This window comes from Thalassophryne amazonica, chromosome 4 (assembly GCF_902500255.1).
Source record: "Thalassophryne amazonica chromosome 4, fThaAma1.1, whole genome shotgun sequence".
Taxonomy (NCBI): domain Eukaryota; kingdom Metazoa; phylum Chordata; class Actinopteri; order Batrachoidiformes; family Batrachoididae; genus Thalassophryne; species Thalassophryne amazonica.
This window is the reverse complement of record NC_047106.1, coordinates 38,149,022-38,171,675: the sequence shown is the minus strand read 5'-3', so window position 1 is coordinate 38,171,675 and position 22,654 is coordinate 38,149,022. Positions and strand designations below refer to the sequence as shown.

The 22,654-nt window shown below is 44.2% G+C and overlaps 1 protein-coding gene across 1 annotated transcript in view; it reads right to left on the bottom strand.

The window, feature by feature from the left end:
- gucy1a2 (guanylate cyclase 1, soluble, alpha 2) overlaps positions 1 to 21,957 on the bottom strand; it is a 269,867-nt gene extending 247,910 nt beyond the window's left edge. Inside the window, exon 1 of the mRNA XM_034169417.1 lies at positions 21,354 to 21,957. Coding sequence (XP_034025308.1) covers positions 21,354 to 21,674 — 321 coding nt within the window. The 5' untranslated portion in view covers positions 21,675 to 21,957. The remainder of the gene's footprint in view (positions 1 to 21,353) is intronic.
- Between the last annotated feature and the right edge of the window lie 697 nt (positions 21,958 to 22,654).

Here is a 22,654-nt window from a genome sequence, read left to right as displayed (position 1 = left end):
TGCCTCGTGCAGTGCAACACATCTCCTTCGCATCATCCGTGAAGAGAACACCTCTCCAACGTGCCAAACGCCAGCGAATGTGAGCATTTGCCCACTCAAGTCGGTTACGACGACAAACTGGAGTCAGGTCGAGACCCCGATGAGGACGACGAGCATGCAGATGAGCTTCCTTGAGACGGTTTCTGACAGTTTGTGCAGAAATTCTTTGGTTATGCAAACCGATTGTTTCAGCAGCTGTCCGAGTGGCTGGTCTCAGACGATCTTGGAGGTGAACATGCTGGATGTGGAGGTCCTGGGCTGGTGTGGTTACACGTGGTATGCGGTTGTGAGGCTGGTTGGATGTACTGCCAAATTCTCTGAAACGACTTTGGAGACGGCTTATGGTAGAGACATGAACATTCAATACACGAGCAACAGCTCTGGTTGACATTCCTGCTGTCAGCATGCCAACTGCACGCTCCCTCAAATCTTGCGACATCTGTGGCATTGTGCTGTGTGATAAAACTGCACCTTTCAGAGTGGCCTTTTATTGTGGGCAGTCTAAGGCACACCTGTGCACTAATCATGGTGTCTAATCAGCATCTTGATATGGCACACCTGTGAGGTGGGATGGATTATCTCAGCAAAGGAGAAGTGCTCACTATCACAGATTTAGACTGGTTTGTGAACAATATTTGAGGGAAATGGTGATATTGTGTATGTGGAAAAAGTTTTAGATCTTTGAGTTCATCTCATACAAAATGGGAGCAAAACCAAAAGTGTTGCGTTTATATTTTTGTTGAGTGTACATATATACATCAATCAATCAACTTTTTTCTTATATAGCGCCAAATCACAACAAACAGTTGCCCCAAGGCGCTCCATATTGTAAGGCAAGGCCATACAATAATTATGAAAAACCCCAACGGTCAAAACGACCCCCTATGAGCAAGCACTTGGCAACAGTGGAAGGAAAAACTCCCTTTTAACAGGAAGAAACCTCCAGCAGAACCAGGCTCAGGGAGGGGCAGTCTTCTGCTGAGACTGGTTGGGGCTGAGGGAAAAAAACAGGAAAAAGACATGCCGTGAAGGGGGGCAGAGATCGATCACTAATGATTAAATGCAGAGTGATGCATACAGAGCAAAAAGAGAAAGAAACAGTGCATCATGGGAACCCCCCCACAATCTACGTCTAAAGCAGCATAACCAAGGGATGGTCCAGGGTCACCCGATCCAGCCCTAACTATAAGCCTTAGCGAAAAGGAAAGTTTTAAGCCTAATCTTAAAAGTAGAGAGGGTATCTGTCTCCCTGATCTGAATTGGGAGCTGGTTCCACAGGAGAGGAGCCTGAAAGCTGCAGGCTCTGCCTCCCATTCTACTCTTACAAACCCTAGGAACTACAAGTAAGCCCGCAGTCTGAGAACGAAGCGCTCTAATGGGGTAATATGGTACTACGAGGTCCCTAAGATAAAATGGGACCTGATTATTCAAAACCTTATAAGTAAGAAGAAGAATTTTAAATTCTATTCTAGAATTAACAGGAAGCCAATGAAGAGAGGCCAACACGGGTGAGATATGCTCTCTCCTGCTAGTCCCCGTCAATACTCTAGCTGCAGCATTCTGAACCAACTGAAGGCTTTTTAGGGAACTTTTAGGACAACCTGATAATAATGAATTACAATAGTCCAGCCTAGAGGAAATAAATGCATGAATTAGTTTTTCAGCATCACTCTGAGACAAGACCTTTCTGATTTTAGAGATATTGCGTAAATGCAAAAAGGCAGTCCTACATATTTGTTTGATATGCGCTTTGAATGACATATCCTGATCAAAAATGACTCCAAGATTTCTCACAGTATTACTAGAGATCAGGGAAATGCCATCCAGAGTAACGATCTGGTTAGACACCATGCTTCTAAGATTTGTGGGGCCAAGTACAATAACTTCAGTTTTATCTGAGTTTAAAAGCAAGAAATTAGAGGTCATCCATGTCTTTATGTCTGTAAGACAATCCTGCAGTTTAGCTAATTGGTGTGTATCCTCTGGCTTCATGGATAGATAAAGCTGGGTATCATCTGCGTAACAATGAAAATTTAAGCAATACCGTCTAATAATACTGCCTAAGGGAAGCATGTATAAAGTGAATAAAATTGGTCCTAGCACAGAACCTTGTGGAACTCCATAATTAACTTTAGTCTGTGAAGAAGATTCCCCATTTACATGAACAAACTGTAATCTATTAGACAAATATGATTCAAACCACCGCAGCGCAGTGCCTTTAATACCTATGACATGCTCTAATCTCTGTAATAAAATTTTATGGTCAACAGTATCAAAAGCAGCACTGAGGTCCAACAGAACAAGCACAGAGATAAGTCCACTGTCCGAAGCCATAAGAAGATCATTTGTAACCTTCACTAATGCTGTTTCTGTACTATGATGAATTCTAAAACCTGACTGAAACTCTTCAAATAGACCATTCCTCTGCAGGTGATCAGTTAACTGTTTTACAACTACCCTCTCAAGAATCTTTGAGAGAAAAGGAAGGTTGGAAATTGGCCTATAATTAGCTAAGATAGCTGGGTCAAGTGATGGCTTTTTAAGTAATGGTTTAATTACTGCCACCTTAAAGGCCTGTGGTACATAACCAACTAACAAAGATAGATTGATCATATTTAAGATTGAAGCATTAAATAATGGTAGGACTTCCTTGAGCAGCCTGGCAGGAATGGGGTCCAATAAACATGCCGATGGTTTGGACGAAGCAACCAATGAAAATAACTCAGACAGAACAACCGGAGAGAAAGAGTCTAACCAAATACCGGCATCACTGAAAGCAGCCAAAGATAACGATACATCTTTGGGATGGTTATGAGTAATTTTTTCTCTAATAGTCAAAATTTTGTTAGCAAAGAAAGTCATGAAGTCATTACTAGTTAAAGTTAATGGAATACTCAGCTCAATAGAGCTCTGACTCTTTGTCAGCCTAGCTACAGTGCTGAAAAGAAACCTGAGGTTATTCTTATTTTCTTCAATTAGTGATGAGTAGAAAGATGTCCTAGCTTTACGGAGGGCTTTTTTATAGAGCAACAAACTCTTTTTCCAGGCTAAGTGAAGATCTTCTAAATTAGTGAGACGCCATTTCCTCTCCAACTTACGGGTTATCTGCTTTAAGCTACGAGTTTGTGAGTTATACCACGGAGTCAGACACTTCTGATTTAAAGCTCTCTTTTTCAGAGGAGCTACAGCATCCAAAGTTGTCTTCAAAGAGGATGTAAAACTACTGACGAGATACTCTAACTCCCTTACAGAGTTTAGGTAGCTACTCTGCTCTGTGTTGGTATATGACATTAGAGAACATAACGAAGGAATCATATCCTTAAACCTAGTTACAGCGCTTTCTGAAAGACTTCTAGTGTAATGAAACTTATTCCCCACTGCAGGGTAGTCCATCAGGGTAAATGTAAATGTTATTAAAAAATGATCAGACAGAAGAGAGTTTTCAGGGAATACTGTTAAGTCTTCTATTTCCATACCATAAGTCAGAACAAGATCTAAGATATGATTAAAGTGGTGGGTGGACTCATTTACTTTTTGAGCAAAGCCGATAGAGTCTAATAATAGATTAAATGCAGTGTTGAGGCTGTCATTCTCAGCATCTGTGTGGATATTAAAATCGCCCACTATAATTACATATATATACATATATACATATATATACATATACATATATATACATATACATATATACATATATATACATATACATATATACATATATATACATATACATATATACATATATACATATACATATATACATATATACATATATACATATACATATATACATATATACATATATATATATATATATATATATATATATATATATATACATATATAATATATATATATACATATATACATATATATATATACATATATATATATATATATATATACATATATATATATATATACATATATATATATACACACATATATATATACACACATATACATATACATATATACTCAACAAAAATATAAACGCAACACTTTTGGTTTTGCTCCCATTTTGTATGAGATGAACTCAAAGATCTAAAACTTTTTCCACATACACAATATCACCATTTCCCTCAAATATTGTTCACAAACCAGTCTAAATCTGTGATAGTGAGCACTTCTCCTTTGCTGAGATAATCCATCCCACCTCACAGGTGTGCCATACCAAGATGCTGATTAGACACCATGATTAGTGCACAGGTGTGCCTTAGACTGCCCACAATAAAAGGCCACTCTGAAAGGTGCAGTTTTGTTTTATTGGGGGGGGATACCAGTCAGTATCTGGTGTGACCACCATTTGCCTCATGCAGTGCAACACATCTCCTTCGCATAGAGTTGAAGAGAACACCTCTCCAACGTGCCAAACGCCAACGAAGGTGAGCATTTGCCCACTCAAGTCGGTTACAACAACGAACTGGAGTCAGGGCGAGACCCCGATGAGGACGACGAGCATGCAGATGAGCTTCCCTGAGACGGTTTCTGACAGTTTGTGCAGAAATTCTTTGGTTATGCAAACCAATTGTTTCAGCAGCTGTCTGAGTGGCTGGTCTCAGACGATCTTGGAGGTGAACATGGTGGATGTGGAGGTCCTGGGCTGGTGTGGTTACACGTGGTCTGCGGTTATGAGGCTGGTTGGATGTACTGCCAAATTCTCTGAAACGCCTTTGGAGACGGCTTATGGTAGAGACATGAACATTCAATACACGAGCAACAGCTCTGGTTATCATTCCTGCTGTCAGCATGCCAATTGCATGCTCCCTCAAATCTTGCGACATCTGTGGCATTGTGCTGTGTGATAAAACTGCACATTTCAGAGTGGCCTTTTATTGTGGGCAGTCTAAGGCACACCTGTGCACTAATCATGGTGTCTAATCAGCATCTTGGTATGGCACACCTGTGAGGTGGGATGGATTATCTCAGCAAAGGAGAAGTGCTCACTATCACAGATTTAGACTGGTTTTTGAACAATATTTGAGGGAAATCGTGATATTGTGTATGTGGAAAAAGTTTTAGATCTTTGAGTTCATCTCAAACAAAATGGGAGCAAAACCAAAAGTGTTGCGTTTATATTTTTGTTGAGTATACATATATATATATATACGAGGTCTGTTAGAAAAGTATCCGACCTTTTTTTTTTTATACGAGGTCTGTTAGAAAAGTATCCGACCTTTTTTTTTTTTTCAAAAACTATATGGATTTGAATCATGTGCGCTTGCGTGAGTTTTTTCACGCCTGTCGGTTGCGTCATTCGCCTGTGGGCAGGCTTTGAGTGAGCACTTGTCCACCCCCTCATTGGATTTTTATTGTTTAGGAATGGCGGAGCGACTGCCGCTTTGTTCCATGAAACTTTTTTCAGAAACTCTACCAGACAGCCAGATGGAAACCATTTGGAAGATTCAGATGGCTTTCGGTGAAGATTCTATCGGTATCACACGGATTAAGGACCATTAAAAGGACCATTAAAAGCGCTCATGGCGCTGGACAAACAACACCTCCATGTTGGAAGTCTCACAGGACAAGTTGGAACATGCCCAGCTGTTAAACAATTTCTCGGATACTCACTCGACTGAAAAGCCACTGAAAGCCGTCTGAATCTTACGAATGGTTTCCAACACGGAGGTGTTTTTTTGTTGAGCGTTTTTTTTTGTTGTTGTTGTTGTTGTTGAGCGCGTCGGCTCTGCATGTCTTTCATTACAAAATCTCCTGTAACAGTGGAATGTGCCGCAAAAGTGCTATGTCCAGCTCTCTTGCCATTTCTGTGGTAGTCACATGATGTCCCGGATCAACACAGCGTTCAGTTTAGAAATGATCTGGTCGTTCCAGCCTGTCGATGGCCGCTCAGTGCGCCGCGCGCCCTCCGCCGCTGTGGGCCATCTTTAAAAAGGTTTTAACACTCCTTAATCCGTGTGACGCCGACAGAATCTTCACCGAAATCCATCTGAATCTTTCGAATGGTTTCCAACTGGCTGTCTCTAGCAGTTTCTGAAAAAAATTTCATGGAGCAAAGCGGCAGCCTCTCAGCCATTTCCCTGACAATAAAAATCTGACGAGGGGGGGTGGACCAGTGCTCACTCAAAGCCTACCCACAGGCGGATGACGCAACCGACAGGCGTGAAAAAACTCACGCATGCGCACGAAGGTTCAAGCTTGTCTGATGCAAGTGCACATGATTCAAATCCATATAGTTTTTGAAAAAAATAAAAAGGTCGGATAGTTTTCTCACAGACCTCGTATACATATATATATATAGAGAGAGAGAGAGAGAGAGAGAGAGAGAGAGAGAGAGAGAGAGAGAGAGAGAGAGAGAGTTTCAATACATATAGCACCAAATTCTGGGCCCCATTCAGATTATTCAGACGGCTTTCGGTGACGATGCTAAAGACGTCTGCACAACGGTGGAGAGCGCGCCACGCTCCGGGCGGCCATCAACATGCTGAAATGACCAGATCATTCCAAAGTGAATGCTGTGGTGATGCGGGACCGTCGTGTGACTATCCGAGAAACTGTGGAAGAGGTGGACATCAGCACTTTTTTGGCACATTCCACTGTGACAGAAGATTTGGCCATGAAAAGAGTTGCAGCGAAATTCATGCCGATGGCTTGGGCACGATGGCGGAACAAAAGTGCCACCTTGTTGAAGTCTCACAGGACATGTTGTGACATGCCCACTTCTTCCACAATTTCTCGGATAGTCACATGACTGAAAAGCCACCGAAAGCCGTCTGAATAATCCGAATGGTTTCCACTTGGCTGTCGCCCAGTTTCTGGCAAAATTTGATGCAGTCGCGCTGCTCCAGTCGTTCCGCCATTTCCTTGCAAAGAAAAAACGAGAGACTCCACCCATCCTCACACAAAGGCTGCTTATAAGCAAATGACGCAATCGACAGGCGTGAAAAAATTCACGCATGCGCACGAAGGTTCAAGGTTGGCTCATGCAAGCACATGTGATTCAAATCCATCAGGTTTATGAAAAAAATAAAAAGTTCGGATACTTTTCTAACAGACCTCGTAAGTTTTAAAGTTTTAGATTTTTTTTTTCTTTTTCTTCATCCTTTACAGGTGATTGTGTGCATGTGCATTTTAGTTACATTTTGGGGGGATTTAATGCTCTTACTTGTGCTGGGCTGATGTTGAATTGTGCACAGCTGTTATAGTGCGCCTCAAGTTCAAGGTGTTTATTTTATCTTACTTTTTTCCTTTTTGCCAATATTGCACTTATTGCCATTTTTGTTTAGCTCTTTGTCTTGTCAGGGGTGGATATTTTCGAGGCTTGTAATATGGATGAACATTTACATAATGTCACATTTGGAGTGGGGAGGGGCCAACCGGTTGCTGGTAGGGGTTGGTTGATGTCCCCTGGTGTTCCCAAATATACAGCTGATCAGACAGTTAACCCACCTTTGACCCCCACTGCTAGTTCCACGCCAGTTACCCAGCCGGACCCCAGTCCCACATGAGTTATATCTGTTGATTATTTTAGAGACATGATGACAAATTTGGCCAAACAAATTGGGGAAAATATCTCAGCCAGCCTTAACACTATGCACCAGTCTAGTACCATCCAGCCTCAGTCTCCCACTACAAGTCAGTCATCCAGTGATGCTGGTCCGTCACAGTTGAAAGTTGTTGTGCAGTGTAGGAATGAAGCCACAGGATGAATATAATAATGTGTTTGGAATATTGAAAATTATCACTTGTGGATAATTTTACCTTGAATAGGGGGCACCACCTATTGCTGCCTTAATGATCTATAACAAGGTTATAATATCACTGATTTTAGGGTCAGTCGATAGGAAATATTAAAATCAGTCTCAATTTCTAAGGGGTAAGCTCTGCAGGTCAGATCCGACACCCTCTGTAAAACCATACAAAAATCACAACTTCACACGTTTAAGATATTTATTTAACTCTGGCAGGAGTTAAATAACAGGACATATCACAGTGAGCAATTTAATGATGACGACATTCAATGAGCAATGATTATATGACGTTCAGATAATTTGGTTTCGTAGCGGGAGTTTTAGGAGTAAGATTCATCCTAATTTAACAGGTAATTTGCTTTGGTATTTATTAGCTTGAGAGAAGATTAATGATTTTGAATAGAGTTAAATAAAGCCACTCTGTTTATCTGACAACATAGCCTGGTCTTACTTTGCGCAGTGCAGCGGGTCTCTGTGAGGTCCGATGCTGGACGCCGTCTGGTTCAGTCGACGCTCCATCCACCACACAGCTACTTCAGGAACCTTGACAAAGAGGCTCTGCCAGTCTGACCCGCTCGGTTTCGTCAGTTGCAGGGATGATTTCTGTTATGGTGCTGTGACTTTGCAACGGCAGTTCAAGTCGCTGTTGAACATCTCAGTTGACCTGGATGTTTTTCTCTGCAGCGCTCTGGAGTCTGGCTCGTCAGAATAAAGGTTTGAGCTTCTTTATTCTCTATCAAAAATCAAAAATTCGTCTTTCGTCATCGTCCTTTGGAAGCTGGGTCAAATCAAAACTCAATACCAAAATAGCTGACTTTAGAAGAACAATGTTCGTGAAAGGAATTTTGAGTTGAAGAAAGGAAAAAAGGTTTAATTTGAAAGTTCGGAAAAAGGAAGTTAAATGCGCCAGCGCGTTTAACTTGACAAAAGTTGCAAAAGTTATCTGTCGAAAAAGTAATTGCGCAAAACAAAAAGGAGTTTAAGTAGCACGTGGCTTTTAACAAAGAGTCATAAATTTTCTTGATGGCCAGGGCGCGTCTTTAGACTCAAGAAGCACACAACAAGATGCAGGAAAGTGAAGAGAGGAAAAGAGCGAGAGAAAAGAGAGCGAATTCCCGGGTGCAAGCTCTTTTAAAGGTTTAACAAGCTCCACCCCCCAGAATTCTGGGTAAGGTAGTTTCTGGAGTTTCCTTCTTCTAGTTTTATATATATAAATCAGCGTGGCTCCAAAATTCCTGCTTCAAAACCTGAACAAGTCCTGTAGAATAAATCTTGTAACTGGTTTACCTGGAATTATATACCACACACACATATAAGTAAACTTTCTCCAATGAACAGAGTATAACACATCAAATATAATACTTTCATAAAAATTCAGTAAGGTATGCATGGTATGCATAACGTATCATGCATGAAGTGAAAAGAGTCACGTGATTTTCTTTTCTCCTTTTTTTGTTACAACAATACAATGAAATTTTCTTTTAAACGTGGTTACACTTTTAAGTCTGCAGGAGTCGGTCACCTGCCCTTCCCAAATTGTCCAACAGGGGTCACTCTTGTTCCATGGCTGGATTTTGTATTTATCTGGCAGAAATGTGAAAAGTGTAATGCTGATTTGATTTCAACCAAAAACTTTGCAATAATCAGTAGACTGATATTAATCCTTCAGTGAGTTGTTTTCTTTTGAGTAGTGTGAAAAACCTCTTTTTAGGACTTTTGGTGAAGAAAGTGTCTTTCTGTGGAGGTTTTTTTATGTGAGAGGGGAGTTGATTTGCATCTGGTTTGGGGTACTGATAACGGTTCACAGCTCCATGAGGAATGCACTTTGGGGAGTCTTAAATCCTGATAAGTGGTGGTGGTTTGACACAGATCCAAGCTGTGCCTGGCTTGGAGCGTCTCCTCTTTGACACCTGGAGATATACCAGCCCTTGCTGTATGGAGTTTATCTTTCTTTGAAGAAACTCAATGGCCTCTGCTTAATGCAAGCTTAAGATGTTGGTTGTTTGATCACAGCTTTCCGCTACAGCAGACAAATGTTAAAGCTCCACCTTACTTCAGGGGTGATCATGCTGATGTGTTCTCTGTTCATGAATGGGAGGACATGATGAGATGTTACCTGAATAGGGTGAAATGTGACACTCATGCTGAAATGGTTGACCTGATAGTGTCAAGACTTACAGGCAAAGCTAGGGATGTGGTGAAGGTGTCGCTCTGCAGCCGTCCTGAACTGAGTTCAGCTGACCTGCCCACAGCTGTGTTTGATATATTGAAATGCAACTTTAGTGAGTTGTCATACTCTAACTTGCCCATGAAAGATTTTTACAGCACTGTTCCCCGTGCTGGTGAGAGTATTATGGACTATTGGATGTGCCTTAACAACTCCATTGATGCTGCTGATGAGTGTCTCTGGAGGCGAGGTAAATCTGTGGAGGACCCCAGTGCTGAGGTGGTCTTGATGTTCATTAATCATTGTCCTGATCCCAGGCTTGCCATATCATTCCAACTGAAGGCGCCTGAGCAGTGGACTGCAGCTGAGGTTCAGCAGCATCTGGATGCTCACATGAGAAATATGAGAAAGTCAGCAGCCCAGTCCCAACACACAGTGGGTTTGTCAGCCTACAGTCAAAGCCCTGTAGCAGATTCTTTTCACCCTCTTGATCTTAGTGTTTCCCAGGCTGCTTTGGTAGCACACCAGCCAAAGTTTCTGCCTAACTACCGGCCTCTGCCCTGGCCTGCTGCCAGCCCCAGTCAGACAATGTAATAGTGAATCCCCATGAGCCTGTTTCTTTGTCCCCATCTCCTCCTGCCGTGTCTGACCCAGTTCATGCTGCCGTTGGCTCACCTTCTCACAACTCTGGTGTTCAACAGGTTGTGGCTATGTTTAATAAAGTTCTGTCTTTGTGCAATGCTTCCCTTGCAATGAATCAAAAGCCAGTCAGACATCAGCCAGTCAGTCGTTGTCCAGCCCACCGTCAAGCTGGTCAACCCCGTAACCCACAGGTTTCTGAGCCCTTTGCATGCAAGGTCTGTGGCTCCAGGGACCACTCTACCCATGCACACTGTAGGCTTTATAGATTGTGCCTCAACTGTTTCAGTCCTGGTCACATAAGACGTCAGTGCCCGCGGGTCTCTCTTTCCCCAGCAATGCCACCACCTTCTCCCGGCAATGCTGATTTACGAAAGAAAGAAGAAAGAAAGAAAGAAAGAAAGAAAGAAAGAAAGAAAGAAAGAAAGAAAGAAAGAAAGAAAGAAGAAAGAAAGAAAGAAAGAAAGAAAGAAAGAAGACAGACAGACAGATACTTTATTGATCCCAGAGGGCATCAAGGCATCCAGCAGCTTGCACATTAGACAAGACACACACATTACACCAGACACACAAATAAGATGAAATAAATAAAAGAAAATAGACCACTCAATAAAAACCACTAACTAAACTAAAAATAAAAATAAAATTTTGTCAGCATCCAGTCTCACAGAATATAACGGAGGAGTAAATATAGTGTAATAATGCAGTAATAAGGAGGTAGTGCAGATGTAAACAGTACACAATATAAACAGTGTAAGTTGTGCAAAGAAGTAAACAGTGTAAACATTGTTGGTAGTGCAAAAAAAGCAATAAAAGGTCTAATCAGATGTAGCACAGGATTATTTTTTGCTGTGTTGGGAAGAGTTAAACAGTCTGATGGCCTGAGGGACAAAAGACTTCCTAAATCTGTCCGTGTGGCAGTACTGGGACAGCAGTCTGCCACTGAATGAGCTCCTCTGCCTGATGATGGCGCTGTGCAGAGGGTGCTCAACATTGTCCATGATGGCCAGCAGTTTACTAAGGGTCCTTCTCTCTGCCACTGATGTTAATGTCTCCAGCTCTGTTCCCAGCACTAAACCAGCTTTCCTCACCAGCCTGTCCAGTCGCCCGACGTCCCTCCTCTTCATGCTGCTCCCCCAGCAGACCACCACAGAGAAGAGGACACTGGCTACCACAGACTGGTAGAACATTCACAGGAGTTTATGGCAGATCCTTAAGGACCCTAACCTCCTCAGGAAGTACAGTCTGCTCTGTCCCTTCCTGTAGAGGGTGTCAGTATTGGCTGACCAGTCCAATCTAAAGTCCACTACCATCTCCTTTGTTTTGGTAATGTTCAGCTGCAGGTGGTTTGATTTGCACCACTCCACAAAGTCATGTATCAGGTCCCTGTACTCTCTTTCCTGTCCCTCTCGCACACATCCCACAATAGGAGTGTCATCCGAAAACTTCTGCATGTGGCACGACTCTGAGTTGTAATTGAAGTCTGATGTGTACAGAGTGAACAGAACTGGAGAGAGCACGGTTTCTTGTGGTGCGCCAGTGCTGCTGATCACTGTGTCCGAGGTGCGGTTACTGAATCTAACGTATTGTGGTCTTCCAGTTAGATAATCAGTGATCCAGGTGACCAGATGAGTGTCCACCTCCATCTCCATGACCTTGTCTCTCAGTAGCAGGGGCTGGATGGTATTGAAGGCACTGGAGAAGTCAAAAAACATGACCCTCACAGCGCTGTTACCCCTGTCCAAATGAGAGTGGGCCCTGTGAAGGAGGTAGAGGATGGCGTCCTCCACTCCCACCTTCTCCCTGTATGCAAACTGCAGTGAGTCCTCAGCATGTCTAACCTGAGGTCTGAGGACGCTCAGCAGCAGTCGCTCCATGGTCTTCATCACGTGGGATGTCAAAGCAACCGGCCTGTAGTCATTCAGCTCCTTCGGGTGTGCCTTCTTAGGAACTGGAATGACACAGGATGTCTTCCACGTGACTGGGACCTTTCCGAGACGCAGGCTCAGGTTGAAAACATGCTGGAGGGGCTCCCTCAATTGGTTGGTGCAGGCCTTAAGCATTCTGGTACACACTTTATCCGATTCATTTCTAAAGACAAGCTGGACTGCGGGAAAGCAAAGGAGTTTGTCCACTGAATTCACCTCACTGATGATCGCCCCTTCAGGCTTCCCTATCATAAACTGAGAGAGGTGCTGTCTGAGATGGAGTTGAAGGGCATTATCAGTAAGTCAGTCAGTGAATATGCGTCTCCACTGGTCCTTGTCTGGAAGAAGTCAGGGGAATTGAGGATCTGCACTGACTTTCGCTGGCTTAATGCCAAGACCGTCAAGGACGCCCATCTGCTGCCTCACCAGGCCGACTGTCTTGCTGCCCTTGGTGGTAAAGCCTTTTTCAGCACCATGGACCTCACATTGGGGTTCTACAACATCCCTCTCCATGAGTCTGACAGGCAGTCCACAGCTTTTACGACACCCTTAGGCCTGTATGAGTACAACAGACTTCCGCAGGGCTTATGCAACAGTCCTGCATCATTCATGTGGATGATGATCAGTGTGTTCGGTGACTTGAACTTCTCCAGCCTCCTCTGTTATCTGGACAACCTACTCGTCTTTGCTCCATCCGAGGAGGAAGCCCTGAAACGGGTGGCGGTGGTCTTCTTGCGTCTCAGAGCCAACAACCTGAAGCTGGCGCAGAAGAAGTGCTACTTCTTACGCCGATCTGTGAAGTTTCTTGGCCATATGGTGGACAGTAATGGTGTCTCAGTCGATGAGGAGAAAGTGAAGGCCATCTCTGCTTTCAGGAGGGAGGACCTCATGAATGATGATGGCCACACCCCATCTCAGTGGAGGGTCAAGTCCTTCCTTGGGATGGTGCTGTATTATCAGCACTTCATTCCTGGCTGTTCTTCCATCGCAAAGCCACTCTACACCTTGACTGCAGGGCAGAAGAGGAGGGCTAAAGGCTCCTTTGGTCGGAGGAGGGCTGGCACATTCCGAGAACTGACTCCTCAAGATTGGACTCCCGCCTGTGAGAAAGCATTTGAAGATTTGAAAAGGGCACTCATCAACAGTATGGTGTTGGCACACCCAGACTTTGATAGGCCTTTCATTCTCTCCACTGATGCTTCCCTTGATGGTCTGGGTGCTGTTCTGTCACAGATGCTTGCTGGTGAGGAGAAGGCAAGACCTATCGCCTTTGCGAGTAAAACTCTCAGTCGCAGTCAAGCCAACTATCCTGCTCACAGACTGGAATTTTTGGCTCTGAAGTGGGTGGTTTGCGATCAGTTTAGCCACTGGCTCAAGGGTCACAGGTTCACTGTTTGGTCTGACAACAATCCCCTCACATACATCTTAAAAAAGCCAAAAGTTGACGCTTGTGAGCAGCAGTGGGTCTCCAAGCTGGCTCCATATTCCTTTGAGATCAAACACATTCCTGGCAGGCTGAATGTGGTGGCAGATGCCCTCAGCAGAGATCCATTTATGAAGCCTTTGAGGCAGTGGCTGCTGAGCGAACCTTACTCTGAGCTGCTAGACCAGGTGTGTGATGTCAGTGATGGGTGTGTGTAGGATGCCTTTCGCCTCACCTGCCAGCCACAGTCAGTGATGGGTCCCTCTCACTCTTCTGCTGTTGAAGGTTCAATGTCCGAAGAGGATGTCTCCTCACTCCTCTCCTCTTTAGACGAATGGGACTCTGCTCCCAGGCAACGTGCGGCCTCCATGGCTGACCACCTCACCACCCTGAGACCTCCTGGCCAAGACATGTTGCCCTCTTTGTCTCTTGCTGAGCTTCAGTCACACCAGCAGCAGGACCCAATCATCTCAAGAGTCACTCACTATGTTGACAGGAAACGGAGACCTTCCAGGCATGAACGCTGCAATGAGACTCCGCCAACTCTGAGATTTCTGAAACAATGGGATAAGTTAACACTGCTGAACGGCATCCTATATAGGGCCACAAAGGATCCCTTGATCAAACAGATGAGGTTCCAGTTTGGTGTGCCTGGTTCCCTGAAGGCAGATGCATTGTCAGGTGTTCACGACAATGCTGGTCATCAAGGCCAGCCCCGCACACTTTCTCTGGCCCACCAGCGTTTCTACTGGTATGACATTGAGAAAGATGTCCGCAATCATGTGAAACACTGCCACAGATGTGTTCTCAGCAAGACTCCAGAGCCTTCTGCAAGAGCTCCACTGGAGAACATTAAGACCTCTGCAACTCTTGAGCTCGTGTGCATTGACTTTTGGTCAGCTGAGGACAATCACAACAAGTCTGTGGATGTCCTTGTGATCACTGATCACTTCACAAAGTTGGCACATGCTTTTCCCTGCCAGGACCAAACTGCCAAGAGGGTGGACAAGAGACTGTGGGACAACTTCTTTTGCATTCATGGCTTCCCTCAGTGCCTCCATTCTGATCAGGGAGCCAACTTTGAGAGTGAATTGGTTTCTGAGCTCTTAAAGTTGTCAGGAGTTGAGAAGTCCCACGCCTCACCTTACCATCCTATGGGGAACGGCAGCACGGAGAGGTTTAACCACACCTTAGGTAACATGTTGAGATCACTTCCCCTTCGTTCCAAACAGAAGTGACCACAAATGATCCAGACCATGACCTTTGTATACAATTCCACAGTTCATGAGACCACCGGGTTCGCACCCTTCTACTGGGAGAGTCCTTAGGCTGCCAGTTGACCTTCTCTTCAAAAACGTACTCCGTGATGTGACTGTGTGTGACTATGATGCCTATGTGAAATCACTTTTGGAGGACCTGCACTGTGCCATGGCACTGGCTCAGAAAAACTGCACAGCTGAACAGAGACATCAGTGTGACCAGTACAACAAACGGGTCAAAGGTCAGCCTCTGTCTCTCGGTGACCAGGTGCTGCTGGCAAACAAGGGCATCAAGGGTAAACATAAGCTCTCTGACAAGTGGCTGCCTGTTGTACATACTGTGGTGGCCTCAAAACCTGCCTTGCATATCTATCGGATCAGGGATCCAGAGGGAAATGAACGGGTAGTTCAAAGGAACCTGCTGTTTCAGGTCAACTTCCTTCCACTGGGAGAAGCCTTGGATGACGGTTCTCCCATGTCTGTGCTCGCCCCCAGCATGACCAATGCCCCCCTAAATCTGATTCACATGAGACAGATGTGTCTGGTTTAGACACTGCAGCTGCATCGGCTGAGCCATCCCTTGCTGATACGCTTTCAGAAGTTGATGATGGCCGCACTGCTTCATGGGTCCGTGAGCAGTCCTCCATTAATGAGCCCCCTACTTCTAGCTGTCTGACTTCTCCCTCTGTAGCAGCCTCACCTGCTTTTGGTACCCCTGCCATTGCCCTGGACCCCCCAATGGCTTTTCCAGCTCTCCTGCCACAACCACCACCTGCTGGTCCACCTCAAGCACCCGATGCAGATGGCCAACGTACCACGTGGTTGGGCAGAGTCATTAGACCGGTGTGCCGCTTGATTGAGTCCATAGCACAACATGAGTCCATTCTAGGGGTCCAGCCGGGCCCGTCCTGTTCTTCATGTGTAAGATGTGTGAATCAGGGTGGCATGTTATGTAAAACTTCTCTTTGTTATTGTGGTTACATGTTGCTATATTGTGCCCTTTTCTTTCTTTACTCACCCACCTCATCAGCCTGTGTGTGTGGTGTATATGGCACCTCATCTTGTCTGTAAAGTACTGTGAGTTCTTGCTAGGCGCCAAGCAATGCTCATATTCTCTTATCCTTTCAGTAGGAAGCTCATATTGCTGGTTCATGTCATTCGGTTATTTTCTTGATGGCCAGGTTGCTTATGTGGATTGTTTTGTTACCCAGAATGTGTGTAATTCTAGGGGGGTGAGTGTAACAGGGTCAATTATACAGCAACAATGTGTGTATGCAAAAATATGTTGTACATTAGTTATTGGTATAATTACACAAAATCTGTGTAACTTTGATTTTATTTTTGTTCATTTATTTTAGATAATACCTGACAGGTTGGGCCTCCAGGTCAGTATGTGGAACTTCGATATGCACCTGTCCCCTTACGTTCACATTTTAATGTGACACCGCCCTCTATAAGTAGCGTTTTCGCGCCTTTCCTCTCCCCTTTTGTTACTGATGTGCAAGGGAGAGAGGTAAGTCGTCTTGCAATCGGGAGGGAATTTCTGTTTTAGCCTTGGTTAATTGCATTTTTTTAAGTTTATTGGCTAGTTTAGGTTTGTTATAAAGTACCTACGATATGCTGAATGAAACATATATCTGTGTCATGTAATTTGAGTAGGGGCATGTCGTGTAGAAGCCACTGACCGGAGGATTTTTATTTTTTTATTTCACTGTTTGTCAGAAATTAAATGGAGACGACCTCCAAAGATACCCACGTCTGAGACTCTCCTTCTTCAAACACAACGCAGAGTCAGTCACAACCGGTTACATACATTCATTCTAATTATATTCTTTTACAACATGAATTGTATGGACATTAATACATACAACACAAAAATGTATTTAATGCCAGGTTTTTGTGGGCCCCCCATGCTCTGTGCCCTGGGTACATAGTACCCTTTACACCCCCCCCCCCCCACCCCCCCCAGTTCGACGTCCCTGGACGGACGCAAAGTCTTCACAATACCCATTGGGCATATTTGATGGCCTTGAGTAATAAATAAATAAATGTCAATGATTTTATTATGTCCATGGCAGATGTAATCAAAAACTAAGACGAGACGGGTACATAAGTATTCACAGCCTTTGCCATGAAGCTCAAATTTGAGCTCAGGTGCATCCTGTTTCCACTGATCATCCTTGAGATGTTTCTACAGCTTAACTGGAGTCCACCTGGAGTAAAACCAGCTGATTGGACATGATTTGGAAAGACACACACCTGTCTACATACAGTGCCATTCAAATGTATTGGGCCCCTTGGTATTTCACACATTTTAATTTATTTATACCATTTCAAATACAAAAACTAAATCAGGCTTCTCAATACAAAAATTTCTAAACTTATTTTCCAAACAAGTGTAAATCTACTTGATTCCACTCTGTCCCACAAAGCGGTGGACCAAGGAAAGCGCACCGGCTGCAACAGCAGACTTGTTGTCATGGAGTCGGATACATTTTCACGCCCAGATTCAAAATGTTATGGCAGATCTTATCATGAGCTGACTGAGGATACGCCGTTAGTCTTCTGCCGTGTGCCGTTTCCGTTTGTTAACCTCCTTTTTCCTGATTGTTAATGCATCAATATATTTTACTGCTGGACATTGACATAACAGGGGTCACAACCCCGGGGAGACATAATCAAATCAAAAGCAGAGGTGAAAGCTGTAGTAAAGGCCTTCGTCACATGTCATCCGCTGTGCTCTGCTCAAATCGCTGCATGATTACATTAGAACCTGTAGTACTACTCAGACACACAAACAGAGAAACGGCTTCATTCGTCACAGTCCTCACATCATTACAGACAGGCCACAGGCATCTCTCACTGATTCTCCCTCACAACAACATATTTATTATATAATCTGCCAGATGATTCAGGGTAGCAGAGGTGAAGGATGAAAAGACAGTTTTTCAGAGGCTGCGCGTTAAACATTGTAAGACAGCAATGAGTTTAGATATAATCATCTGGGGTTTAAAGGAAATGCAATGCTAAGAAATGTTAAATTTTCTGGTTTTCAAAGCTGTGGGAGAATCTGAACTTTGGAGAGCAACATGATGTTAATATCCATAATAAATGGGCATTGCAGTAGGGGAGGCTGGGGTTGGTTGTTGCATAGGATGGTCATTTCTATCAAGCGGCAACCTCCTCAGGCCAATTCTTTGAAGGGATACATGAGGTTGGCTCTAAAGCGAGTCACTCTCCATCGCCTCCTTAGAATAGGGAGGGGTGTTATTTCAAAAAATGTTGAAATCTATAAATTTTTGTATGGAATATGGAAATATACATGAAATAAACCATAATAGTATAATTTTGGGGTCATTTGGTTCCAAAAACCCATATGGACGGAGCATTTGAAAATTTCAAGTAACGCGTGTGTCGTATATGTGCTGTTGACGTAGAAAACCACTCTGTTTCTTATAATTAGTTCATTGTTACTTACATACTTGTAGTTCCTAGGGTTTGTAAGAGTAGAATGGGAGGCAGAGCCTTCAGCTTTCAGGCTCCTCTCCTGTGGAACCAGCTCCCAATTCAGATCAGGGAGACAGACACCCTCTCTACTTTTAAGATTAGGCTTAAAACTTTCCTTTTCGCTAAGGCTTATAGTTAGGGCTGGATCGGGTGACCCTGGACCATCCCTTGGTTATGCTGCTTTAGACGTAGATTGTGGGGGGGGTTCCCATGATGCACTGTTTCTTTCTCTTTTTGCTCCGTATGCATCACTCTGCATTTAATCATTAGTGATCGATCTCTGCTCCCCTCCACAGCATGTCTTTTTCCTGTTTTTTTCCCTCAGCCCCAACCAGTCTCAGCAGAAGACTGCCCCTCCCTGAGCCTGGTTCTGCTGGAGGTTTCTTCCTGTTAAAAGGGAGTTTTTCCTTCCCACTGTGGCCAAGTGCTTGCTCATAGGGGGTCGTTTTGACCGTTGGGGTTTTTCATAATTATTGTATGGCCTTGCCTTACAATATGGAGCGCCTTGGGGCAACTGTTTGTTGTGATTTGGCGCTATATAAGAAAAAAGTTGATTGATTGATTGATTGTGGCCATGTCATTCTTTACATGTGATGATTAAACTCAACTGATGTTCCTGAAATAAAAACTACATAGATTAGGTTTGTTACAATTGATCGTAACATATGTACTGAAATTACGTTGTTTTTTTTGTTTTTTTGTCAATTACTCTTAAAAACACCAGATAGGCTTATTGTTACTATGGAAGTTGAATATAAACTTGGGGTCAAGCAACATTTGGAGCCAAATTTCAAGTCTTTAGGTGCAGCGGTTCTCAAGATATGACATTTTCGTCAATATTTTTGGTGATTTTTGAACCCGATATCTTCACTGGCTCCGCCCATATGGGTTTTTGGAACCAAATGACCCAAAATTTATCCTGCTATGGTTTATTCCGTGTATATTTCCATATTCAAGCAAACATTTATAGGTTTCCAAATTTTTTGAAATAACACCCCTCCCTACTTAGAAGAAGGATATGTTTACAGCCTGGTACAAAGAACAGTTTTGCTCTTAATAGCTACAAGGGTGAATTGTTGTATAACTGATCAATTTATTCCATAAAGTTGTAAATAATTAGGGATGTGGAAGGTTTGCATGACCGCTAGTGTGTCAGGTCTGGAGTCCTGCTAGCAGTGGCCGCTAGCTGGGGACTCAACTGTCTTTGTCCTTTCTGAGCAACTTATTACAAATATCTGTGACAATATGACTTGCTATATGGTGACTACAATTCCAGTTGTCCTAACGAAGCATCTAAAAAGACTATGCTCCAGTTTTTCCACTGAGTGAAATTTTAGTCTTATTTAATTTGCAAATTAGCACCGCTAGCACTAATTAGCAGGTATAGAAAAAATGGTGGTCATCACCACTGCTACTTTATAGTTACTGTTGCAATATGCCATATTTGTCATATTTTTTCATGTTTGACCAATCCACATAAAATATGCATTAAAAAACACACTCAAACCAAGATTTACTTGTTAGCTTTAACTTGTTTGGTAACTACAATGGAATGACAAGCAGCAGCTCCTTTCAATTTAAAGCAACAGCAACAGGAAAAGACTTGCAGACATGCTTTTTAGGATGCATCGCCTCCTTAGAAGATGAAGGACTGCAGAAGGAGTTCCATAGTACTTGTTCCATATAGAAGATACTCAAAGCACTTTACAATGATGCCTCATATTTACTTCACTAGCTAAGGCTGGCACCCATTTTTACAGCTGGGTGGACTGACAGGACAGAGACAGGTAGCATGAGAGGTCGGCTCCTTATCCACTGGGCTACCTGCTGTAACGTTGCCCTCTGTTCCACCAGTACCACAGAGTATTGTAGTCCATCCATCCACAAGATAACAGATTTTCACTCTTAGGAATAGTCCCCAGGTGAGTGTCCCAGAGTTCAACTTTTGGAAGAGATCAGTCAAAGGCATGGGTGGATGTGAAGGACCAAGACAGTGCAGGTTTTCTTTGGTCTACCGAAAAACTTAGCAGGTGATTTCACAGCTGATCAGGACTTTAAGTTAAGGGAAGGAGCTCATGGGTAAAACCATCTGCTGAGGCGATCGACTGCAAGGAAAACCTACACCGTCTTGGCCCTTCATGGTAAATTTTTGCCGAAACATGGTCAGAGGTTGTGGTCAAGGTCACCAAGAATATAGTATGAAAAATAGATTTTCAAGGGTATCTCCACAACCAATAGAGCAGAAGAGGTGATCCAAGCTTCTAAGGACCAGCTAATCATTTATTATTACCTGGTATAAGAGATGGCATAATGTCATCATGAAGTATAACATACACAAAACATGTGCACATACAGGATATGCATTGGCGCTCCAATGGCTTTTGTTGCTTGTATCATTGTTGTTTCTAAACTTTAATATTTGTTTAATTCACACATGTAACCCATATTAGTTTGTTTTAAAAAACGCACACTATGGCCCCTTTAATTTCAAAAGGTCAACGTGTATTTAACAAGAAAGAACTCTGGTTTAAATCATCAAAGAGCCTTATATGTAAATTAAACATGCATATAAATCTTGACGATGGTGACGTATGCTTGCATCATAAAGGTCAGCAACAAATTTTGATGCGAGCACTAAGTTGCCATGGTGATGGCTTTGATTGACTGAAGTGGAGGACCTACCGTGGGTGAGGTAAGCCTCCTCAAGCTCTCCCCCAACGAGTCCAGGTTCACCCGTCTCCTCCTGGTCATCCTCTTGTGGGGGACGAACGGTCCCTGCGGCTCCTCGCCCGCCGGGCACGGCGTCCTGTCGGCGGGGCTGCGGCCGTTCCACAGCGCCGCTCTGCGTGAGGACGGGATGGAGGAGAAGGGGCAGCCCCGCACCTCCTCAGCCGGCTCCAGCCCGCCGTCCCCTCCGTCTCCCCCAGGGCTCTCCAGCCCGCAATCGGAGCCCACGGAGCTGCTGAAAGAGCCGGTGGAGATCTTGCGCGACGACGAGGACATGGTGGCGAAGAGGGGGAGGATGAGTGTGGAGGTGATGAAGAAGAAGAAAAGGATGCTACAACCGGTCCTCCTCTCCACCGGGGTCTCATCAGACAGTGGGGGGTGTTATGGATGATTCTGCATGTGAGACAGACAGGTCTGTGGGAGAATCCTCTGCGCTCTGACGGCGCGCTCCAAAAACAGTCCGCCTTCACCCCGAATCCTCCCCGCTCCTCTCTCCGGGCGGGGGGCGGATTAAGTTCAAATGTTTAAAAAAAAAATACAGCTGTGGTGCAGCGGGAGTCCAACTATTTCAAAAACACGAGGCACTGCAAAAAAATAAAAAAATAAAAAAAAAAATTAAAGCAAAAGGCGCCAAAATGTTGCCATTCACGTTAAAATGTCCTTTCGCGCACGGGGCACCTCCTCCTGTCCTCCTCCTCCTCCTCCCCCACTTTTGCCGGTGAGAGAATTCCCCCCCTCCTCCCCCAAAGTGTCACGGCAGATGTCAGGTCCCGTCTCCTCCTCCTCCTGCTGCTCCTCCGGTGCGTCAGCGGTTCTACTGCGTGTCCGCCACCCAGCCAGCCGTCCTCTCATCCTCCGCTCGTCATCCTCCGCCGCGTCTCGCCGCCTGATCTCTGCGGGTCATCAAACAACAACAACCAAAGCAATGAATAAGAGAGACAGCGAAGGTGCAGCGGCGGCACGGGGGAGCGCACGGCAGCACGCGCCGCTGGTGTGTGTGCGCAAGAGACGCGCGTCTGTGGGGAAGTTCACGAGCTGCTCTTTAGTTGGACAATTAAACCACCAATCACAGAACAGCATCGACCACTTTGATAAGAAATCATTTGAGGCTTTTGTCAAGAAAATGCCTGTTTTTACTTTTTTCCAGTTTGGAGACCCCCACCGGGAAGGAGGGGGTGGGGGGGGGGGGCGTGATCCTGTTCTGAGTGTGCCAAAATTAGAAATGCACATTTCATATATTATGTATGAAGGGATGA